Source organism: Chanodichthys erythropterus, chromosome 20 (genome assembly GCF_024489055.1).
Source record: "Chanodichthys erythropterus isolate Z2021 chromosome 20, ASM2448905v1, whole genome shotgun sequence".
Taxonomy (NCBI): Eukaryota; Metazoa; Chordata; class Actinopteri; order Cypriniformes; family Xenocyprididae; genus Chanodichthys; species Chanodichthys erythropterus.
In genome coordinates this window covers 31,087,084-31,097,346 of record NC_090240.1, presented here as the reverse complement: position 1 = coordinate 31,097,346, position 10,263 = coordinate 31,087,084, and the positions used below count along the sequence as shown (strand labels likewise).

At 35.4% G+C, this 10,263-nt stretch overlaps 1 protein-coding gene across 1 annotated transcript; it reads right to left on the bottom strand.

Annotated features, from left to right (window-relative positions):
- Positions 1-3,018: 3,018 nt before the first annotated feature.
- hoxc13a (homeobox C13a) lies at positions 3,019-6,668 on the bottom strand. Its single transcript, XM_067371315.1, has 2 exons — positions 5,957-6,668; positions 3,019-4,143 (listed from the first exon to the last, which is right to left on the bottom strand). Exons 1-2 carry the CDS (start codon positions 6,618-6,620, stop codon positions 3,887-3,889), a joined length of 921 nt encoding a protein of 306 aa, XP_067227416.1. The 5' UTR covers positions 6,621-6,668; the 3' UTR covers positions 3,019-3,886.
- Positions 6,669-10,263: the final 3,595 nt, after the last annotated feature.

Here is a 10,263-nt window from a genome sequence, read left to right as displayed (position 1 = left end):
CTTTCAAATGTGTATGTATGATTATTTTTTTTAATTTATACTTTATATTTATATGTGTCTAAATCAATTTGAACAGTAATTAAGACAATCTACGCTATGGGCTTATAAGTGCAACATCGTTTATTGTTGAGTTTACAATTAATAAACCAATGGAGTGATGATAGTAAGAGCAGTAATTGTAAATAGTATCACAACAAAAATGTGCATCAAATTATTCGATTTCTATATATCAATATAACACGATTTGTCCTATGCAAAACCAGCAAGTGTTACTGTATTTGTAAATAGTAAAACAAACACAACTCTTTCCATAATCTTAAATAGCAAGAAATAGTGCTAAAGCTGCGCAAAAATCAACATAGATTTGAACTAATCCGCTTGCAACTAAAAATGAGAAATACAGTTTTTTAATCGAGATAATAATTTGTATAACTAAATCCAACAATTTAATAAATTAAGTTTACTATTATTTTTTTTTTTTTGCAGATAGCACAAAATGATGAATTAAGTAGGCCTACATTCGGCAATAAATTAATAAAAAAAACGGATATTTAAAAATTGTAAAGCGTGTTTTGACGCTCACGTGAGTAGGAAAAAAATATATACATTGCGATAAGGTTCTTTTTGCATTGCTCATAATATATTTACGTATATTTTGAATAGGCCTTGCGCCAAACCAGACAGAAAATGGTTGACAGAACAAGTGCATCAATAAAAGACCATAAAATAAATTCATACAGTTCTATATTCATAACTGATCTACTCATTTCCATATTTAAAACACCAAGGCAATGCGCATTTTCACTACAAATAAATAAACTAGCCGTACCTTTTGGCGTGACCCTGTGGAGGATGCAGCTCTTGATATTTGGTAAGAAGTACCCATCATTCCTCGGCGCGCCTATGGAAATAACACAAGATGACATCTCTGAGCACTGTCTTTTGCAGACGTATATACACTACCTGCCTTCGTGGTCAATATAACCTACACCTCATGATGAGAGAATACAACCATTGGTGGTTTAAAACTTATACGGGAAAGGGATCGCGGAAGACAAAAATGGTGTGAGAAGTAAAAAACGGGGGACTGAAAATGTACACAGTGTACATTTTCACAATGACAAGGATATTGGATAATCAGAGCATTTTCTTTTTTTTATGTATTTATGGTATGTCATTAACTCTCGCCGTCTAGACAGGGAAATAACACCTTGTTTGCCTGAAAACAAACCACGGCCAGTGGTGTCCAGCCCCTCTGTTTATTATTCACAAGACTCTGTGATGTCAAGGTCAAAGCGACTGCATAGTCATGGTCAAGGGTAACGCGAGATCACGTGACGTTAAAACACTAGGCTTAACTATCATTCAGTTAACATTACATTTCTCAGTTTTCAAGGTAAGCAATTTCAACACAACATACAAACTGTGCAGTTGACGGATGACAAAAAAAAGTTTTCATTGGTTACTGGCTGTGTGCCACATACGTGTTACTGAGGAGTTGAATCGTTCGTAAGCAATAATTCACCAAATTACTTATTTTTCTTATAATGCTTCTTATATTTAAATAACTCATATATACATTTATATAACTCTGATATACATTTGATAGAATTTCTTATTCCTTAGCATTTAGACAAAAGGGAGTTAGCGCCTATAGCCTCGTCTCCTTGATTGGTAATTTTTTTTTTATAATTAAATTTTATATATATATATATATATATATATATATATATATATATATATATATATATATATATATATATATATATATATATATATATATATATGAAATAAGAAAACTGTGCCATTTTTTTTTTTACCAAAACCCCCCATATATTTTTATAAAGTACGTCTAATTAATTCTTGATTATTACGGTATATCATTGTATTATAAAAAAGAAATTGTTGTAATAGGAAGTTCAAGTATTAAGGTTATTCGTTAAATGTATACACTGCCACCAGCATTGCACTTAAATGGCGTGACATAACCAAAAATATTTAAATTTACACAATTTACAGTGTTTCAAACAGTTAGTTTTATTTACTAAATATTGAAAAGTTATTATTGCTATTATTAAAATACTAATATTATTTAAAAATCAAATTCTTTTAAGCAATCAATGAATGTTGTACCTCCGACCATACCTTCAGAGCCGGGAACGGGACAGTCCTTATGAACAATTACCAAACCGTGAAGATCAAACTGTATCAGAATGTTGTCGTGGCATATTCAAAGTGACTTTTCAATGAAGATTCGCCTTCTTTTCCCTTTATTCTTTTAAAATGAGTTAAATTGTGGTAAAATTATAGACCGTAAGACATACGAACCTTACTCTTGCTTAAATTAAATTATATAATATTGAATATAAGTATAGCGAAGAATTGCACTATTAACTCTGTAATTAAGTATAAATAAACATTAGGCTACGTTTCTAGATCGTTACATGCAAGCATTGCTTGCATTGTGTATGTAAGGCTTACTTCTGAAGTCTCTTCTCAAATGATATTCAGCACTAAACTTTGGACTTTTAGCATAAAGAGAAATGTTTTTAAAATAGGACATGTTAAAGTCAACAGTTAACTAATATTACTAGACCCTTTCGTGTCACTAATATCTGTGAAGGTTGTGCATATTTCTTACGTATTTTAAGCAAGCCCGAACAGACTGTTGATTAATAAAATTCATCTTCTCAACATAATTTCAACCTTCACCCAACTGGGACACAAACATTCAATCTATTGCATGAACTCAACTGCAAACTCTCATTGATAGGAAGAAAGATGGACAGACAGATATGCATCTATATATGTATGAAGCGGCCATAAATGGGACACCGTTGTCATTGATAATGCATTGATTCACTACAAGTAGCATGCACTCAACAAATTCCATTGTCATTTTTATTTATGAAATATGTCTCAATTCATTACTTTAGGAATTGAACACCACAATACAGTTCACATACTGCACAAAAAGAGATACAGACAAGTTGTGTGAACAGCTCCAATGCTTTACGATACATATTTCTATATAAAAACAAAAAGGTTGTGCATTAATGTTTAATACTAAATGATTTTTAAATGCGTACAATCATTCCAGTTGCATGGCAGAGTCATATCCTTCACTGCTAATAGGGACACATACAAATGATCTTGAAACATTCCTTTTTTTACAGACCTGTCATACGCGAAATCTAAATTAAATAATAGAAGCATTAAACTGTACAGTTAACATTAGCAGCCTGGTTTACCCTCGGCATTAAAAAGCAATGTATCCCACAGTGAACCATTTAGCTTTTGAAATCTCGCAGGCTCATTCTAGCAAAATCTTCTCCACGAAAAACAAATTACGCTTTCTATTCGTGACTCAGTTCAATATTTGCTACAGCCTTTTGAGAGTTTATACAAGTCTTGATTCATCCAAAGTGTCCGATAGATATATATTTTTGTCTCTTCTCGTGCGTGTTGAGCCACTCGAGTGTTTTCTGCTGGCTGGCTGGTTGGCTTTGACGCACATATGAAGAGATACAGAAGGGTTGCTTCTCCTTTCATTTTCAGATGCACGTAAACCATGTGTCTCTTTGATATTTGTGTAATTTTAAATATTTATTATTTATATATGTACATTCATAGAAAAGGACGAAGTTGAAATGTTTTTTTTTTCTTTCTGTATTTTCACAGTTTTGTATCATATGCCCAAAAAGCCAAAGAGTGAGCGGTTATTGTACTGTGTGCATGTTTTAAATTAAATAAAGTGAAAGAAGACAGGTTAGGCGTGAGGCTGCCCGGATGTTCTTCATTCATGATTTCTGAACAGAGGTAAATATCAGGCTTTCTGGACGGAAGGATAGAAGCTGGCGGGGAAAAACAAAGAACGAAACATGCATCAAGTATGCATGTGGTTATTAGTCTTGGATTTGCTGACAAACTTTTTCTCCTTCACTCTGCGGTTCTGAAACCAAATAGTAACTTGACGTTCTGAGAGGTTGGTTGTCGCAGAGATGCGTCGTCTCTTGTCTTTGGTGATAAACTTGCTTGCTGCATACTCCTTTTCCAGTTCTTTCAGTTGTATCTTGGTGTAGGGAACACGCTTTTTGCGCCCTCGCCGATAACTGCTGACTTCTGGCTGCAACGGAACAACATCTGAAAAACAAAAAGTAAATGGAAACATTATTAAAACCCGTTCGCCCAGAGAGGCACTGGTGAAAGACTTAACACCATGAGTTATCTATTTAATAAAGTATTTATTGGTTGCGTCAAATGATTTCAATATCTGGGGCCAGTACTGTCATAATTGAATGGTAGTATTGTAAGTTACTTTATTTATTGAATCAAAAATAATATAATAATATAAAAATAATATTAGCTACTAATGTATACCTTTAAGTGGGTGAAGGTCCATTTTACTATGCGTCAAGTTTTTTGGTCCATTTTCCAGCATTGCAATAATTGGAATAGGTTTTTAACAAACACTGATATACTGATGACAATAAATCCTTCTCGAGTAAAGTTGGGATGGATGGGATTTTTTGTTTAAAGAATTTAAAGTCTTTTTAAAATGTATGGATTGTGGGTAGCAATGACAAGTTACAATACTGTTATGTAAATATATACTGTTACGTAAAATCACGTGTATTTTAATTATAATCTAACAGCACTGACGCCCAGCAACATTCTTTTCCAAAATCACTACTTCACTGTGGCATAGTAGCTAAAGGTAAAATAAGGTGAAGGATATTATAGGCTCATCTGGCAGCTGAAGCACAGACACATTCAGATGTATTCTAGGATTTTCTCTGTCATTACACTGGTACAGAACATTTTAGACAGAGGCATGTTTACTGCCCTTCTGTCAGAAACCTATTATTGTCTAACGGTCCCAAACGGAAACTGTAAAGAACTGGTTTAGACTGTGTATGAAAACAGCTCTAGATGATCATAAGTAGTACTGCATTAAAAAGCCTATTTTGTTATATCCTTATTTTTTGTTATTTTAATATGTAGACTACCTGTGTGTGTGTGTGCGCGCGTGTGTGTGACCTCCTCTAGGGGGGAGGGTTGCTAAACGGGTCAGGGGTGTGTTGGTGGTGACAAGTATTCACTATAGCCACTATAATGCGACAGTATATTGAGTTTAGCACTGAAATAACAGTGAACTACCAACATAGTATTTGCATTTTGTAATTTTGATTTACCATACCTGAACAAGGCATGCAATATTTTTCGCCCAAAGCTAAAATCAATAACTTGACTACAGAACGTCAGCTGCTCCTATAGAAAAAAAAATGCTGCTCCATGGCATTCGCAAAATGTCCATAACAGATTGCGGGGAACCACTCCCGATGACTGCTGACAAAGATTTATATGCGAGGTACAATAAGACCTTCTATATTATCATACGGGAGGAGCAAAGGTAGGCAGTATTGCCATACCCCAGTTCCAAATTGCGTGACTTTCCTAGCTTAAGAATCCTGTGACTCAATAATATCCGAGTTAATATATGACTATCCTCTGTAAACAGATACGTCACTCAAACCTTGTATTTTATGTGAGAGGGTGTAAATAAAAGATATTTTCTAGGCGAACTAAACTTTATCTTGCTTGTGGTTTGGATTTGCTCAAATTCTTGTTATGGAAAGCCAGTTGAGCAGTTCCCAACTGTCATGTGTCAAAAATGAATAGAACAAAATTTACACATTTGACAGGTTCATGCAGACCTCATGCATTATGTAGAGGTTTGAGTTGAAATCTCTTATCAACTGATGACTTTTAGTCAAGAATATATATTGAACCTTTGCATTAAGGCGAATACTTTGCATGTTTACAGTTTACAGTTGAAGAAAAAAGGATTTATATCTTATCATAACAGGACAGGAAGTCGTATGATCCCTCTTATGCATGTCCTTTGATTTTTATTTACATAATTGAATGGTTTGACAACTGTGGTAAGACATACCTGGAAACGGAGATTTCCAAAGATGAGAAGACTGTGTTTGCTCCTTTGAACAGTACACCTGCCCATCCCAGCCATTCGACAGAGCCCAGTGTTGATAGCCCTCCATAGGGATCAATGCATCGTGACGTGGCTCGGGATGCGCGCTAATACTGGGAACCACCGACATGTCTAGATATCCTGGAACTGCCTGGTACGAGCTGGCAAAACTCGGGTAGAAAGCAAACTCTTTTGCCCTGCTGGAGAGCTCCTCCGCGGGCAAAGCGCTGCTCGTCTCGGCATACTTTTCTGCTGGATGGTATGAACATGGTTTCTGCTGCAAGTTCACGTTGTGCGAGTGAGATAATCTGCAACCGTAGTAAGGGTTTCCAAAGGGGTAGCCGTAACTCAGAGAGGCACTAGATGACGTCTGAGGAGCGGGACACTGTCGCCCAGTTTCTGGGGAAGATATATCCGAGTACACGGATCCCTGGTGAGTCGCTATGGTGCCGGAATGCCGCCCCAGCGCGGGGTGTGAGATCAGTTCCCTGCAATGAGTCGCAGGGCAATTCCCGCTCAATCCTTCCATAATTTGACTTTTATTCTGATTATTTTCATTCGGGCTTTTTTCATACACGTACATCAAGGTGTCCGCCCAGCGTGGATGCAGGACCAGCGAAGTCGTCATATCACGGGCTGCCGATGCTTTTTAAAAGTCGCCTACTCCAAGACTGATACCTCATTTCCAACTACATTTTACGCACGCGCATGCGCACGACTATATCCATGTGTCCAGTTCATTAAAGCGCAGGCACGTGATATGCTAACTAGCCCAAAGAGACTGGACTGTGGGTGGGAAGAATAATCCCTTTAAACAACTACTGGCTCACGTTTCACGCCTAGCTTCTACGGTTTTCGGTGCCCAGGCATTGGCTAAGAGAGTTGGAGAGAGTCATTCTTAAAGGGGAAGGCTTCAAGCTAAGGCGAACGAAAACAACCTCAACATTTCGGCCGACAAACGTCTAGACACTTAGCGGTATGCACTTTTTTAATTTAGCCTCCAGTATCAACATTCTGAAACGTTGCATATATGTAACAGCATAAATACATACATGGCTACATACAAAAAAAAAAAAAACATTAATTCATAAAAAAAGTTTTACATATGAGTAGCATAAGCACACTGCACTGATCAAAGTCATTTTGATCAGTGTCAGGAATTCAGATATTTGTCAGTTATTTTATTGCAATAAAAGCAGCTGATAGTCATTAATCTGGATGAACAGAATCACTTGCATTTTCAGAGAGGGAAAATACTTGCGATATTTAATATACGTATGAATTACTCTGCTGTAAAATCATTTTAGAAACAAATAAAAAAACAACAACTACAACAACAGTATAACTAATTAAAAAATACAACCTGCAAATAAAAAAAATAAAAAAACACTGCCAGACATAATCAAACATTCTACACCGAGGAGAGGGAAAAAGGTATTAGTGTGCTCTGTCGTGTAATTTCGTGTCATATTCATTATGAAACTAATGGCCTTTGAGCATGACTCTTTTGTGAGTTGTTTTTCATCGCTATGTATCTTTTTGTTGAACTTTTATAAAATAATTTGCCTAAAGTATATTCAGTTACACAATAGCACTTTTAATTATTTTCCATACCGTCCAACATTTAGGACCGCATTTTGATGTGAACAAATGCATGACAATCAGAATAATATGCCTGAAAAAAAGTTTGAAAATAAAGTATGGACACATTTTTACATTCTTCAATAATACCTTTTCCTCCCACTGACCTGTGTTACAAAATATTCACCGTCATGATTACACAGTACACATTTTAAAAAGAGAGAGAGAGATTTGCCGTTTTGTATGGTAGTAATTTACTCTGTTATGCTGCATTTTTATTCTCATTTTAAATAGTAGATTGTAGAATACAACAGAATATTTAATTAGAGCCAGCTAGTGTCATGACAAGAATGAATGCATCGGCCCTGGATGAGAAGATTTTCTTCCGGTCTGATGTTGCACATTTACAATGCAACGTTTCATGGGGAATGAATAAGAGTCCCATACCCCGTTAAAACATTCCTCTGTTATTAGTTTCAAATGAGTAGCGACGAGACACAGAGAAGGACATGGTTCTTGTGTATTCCAGGTAATCTGAACAGTTTTTACCTTTTAGACAGTTTTATGTTTTGTGCGTTAGATATAATGTTGATGAGTTCATTGATTAGTCCTGTTTGCAAAGATAAATCCATCGTTGTCTTCACAGACTGAAGAATGGACAATTCTTACAAATGGCAGCTGCATGGAAGTCCAAGGTCAAGGTAAAAAACGCAGACAAACAAGGTCGTAATCGGAGTCTAGACAGACAAGAATGAACTTCACACTCGTATGCATGCAAACTCGCTGTAGTTTGAAAGGCTTTGAGATACAACTTGGGAAAGCGGAAAAGAAACTAGCAAACAATTCAAAGTAATTCCTAGTTTTTAAAGTGCACCGGCAACTGTTAAACTGTTACGAGTTGGAAGACAAATACGACTAACAATGCAGAAATCCCCTTCCGGTGAATCTGCTTTCTTCCTCTCGTATTTCTGTGAAGAGTTCCTCTATATGACATGTTAATTATGGAGCTTCTAGCTTATATTATCCAGATTTGTTGACATTCAATGAGCTTCGCTACAAGAGCCATGTTTGTTACAAAACACAAAACAATGTTTAGGCTATATTGCAGTGATTTCTTTACATTTTCTTCCTCAAAACAACAAATTACGAATTTGAAAACATAAAAATGTAGAGGAAACTGCAGGCAAGAGTGTTATGGTTGAACATTAGTTAGCTTATTTTTGTCCATTTGATGTAGGGTAGAACTTGTAATAGCTTGTGTAGTAAACTAATTTTACCCTGGATGACCTTTTTGATCATTTTTCTCTCAGGCTCATTTTGATTAATTTGTCACCAATTGCAATTTTAACTATTTAAAAAGTAGATTTCAACAATTTAATCGGGAGCTCATGTACAATCTATGTATGTTGCGTTATATGTACAATATAACGCAACATACCTCTTCTTATAGTGAAACAAAATCCCAAGTGATATGAAAAGTAATTCTATTCATCACTGAAAATACATCTATTATTTACAGCACAGTCGCTGCTAAAATGTACGTTTGACTCGTTTCAATATCGCATACCACACGGATCAACGTTGTGCTCAGATGTTATTGCAAGTTGAAAATATTAATGCAAAACACAAGAATCTGTTTGAATTGAACCATTTTGAATAACGCAATATTAAATAATATATTTAAAACAGCTTTATATAATTAAAAAAGGCTCTGTTGACAATATTTGTGCCATTCCTGTCTGTTGATAGTCATGCAGAGAAACATGAATTGAAAATATAAAGCGATTTGTGTACTTCACAACTCCACATTAAAGGCGTCTCCTAGCTCTAGTACACCTATTAATAACTCTGCGTATTATAATCTCGAGCTTTGTACTTCACTGGCCAGATTCTTTTTTTTAAATGTTTGAAAATCAGTTCATTGTACTCTTAACCTTCTCACTAAAATCCTATGTAAATTGCCATTGCTATATCAATATGAATAGTTATAGTTCAATATATAATACAGATCCGTATCAGCAAGTGTACAGTCAAATCAGTGAGCATTGTTTGAATAACAATAAGAGCGCTAAAATGGCATAGGTTCCATCGAGTCTCAACACACAGCGCCTTTAAAACGGTGACCACAGTGTCAAACTGGAAGAGGATTTAGTGAGTGTCCCTGTGTCTGAGTGAGTTTGTGTCTATTTGAACTATAGCGCCTGTGATTAAGGATGCGAGAAATCACCTTTCTTCCTTGCATTTCTTGTTTAAATGACAGAATATTTACGCAGTATTACAAATGTCCAATGATTTATTTCAAATATTGCAAATTTGTTTTTTAATAATTGATGAATAAGGCAAAACATTTACTGAAAAAGCATAAGAGATCTAGCAAATACAAGTCTGGTTTATACGTTTCTGTAACTGTGTGCATCTTGCACGTCTGTACGTGTTTCAGTTTGTCACTGGCTGCGAGCAGTGCATTCAATAGGCGTTTGGCTTTGATGTTTCACAAAGAAATCACAGGTGTACACTGAAATATAACTCCATTGAATTACTGTTGTGGTGGAATTTACAATGAATTATCAGGTTGCTTCTTAATAACAATTTCAAATAGGCCTGTATATTATAATCAAGCTTTCTGATATTTGACTCAGCGCAAAGTGGCAAGGAGTGATGTTTTGAAAATATATATGACAGAAAAAAAA

Bases quoted from the DNA above. Each gene is read 5' to 3' on its own strand.
- hoxc13a (XM_067371315.1), bottom strand. From the start codon at position 6,620: ATGACGACTTCGCTGGTCCTGCATCCACGCTGGGCGGACACCTTGATG. The intron at 4,144-5,956 runs GTATGTCTTACC...TTTGTTTTTCAG, and splicing joins TTGGAAATCTCCGTTTCCAG to ATGTTGTTCCGTTGCAGCCA.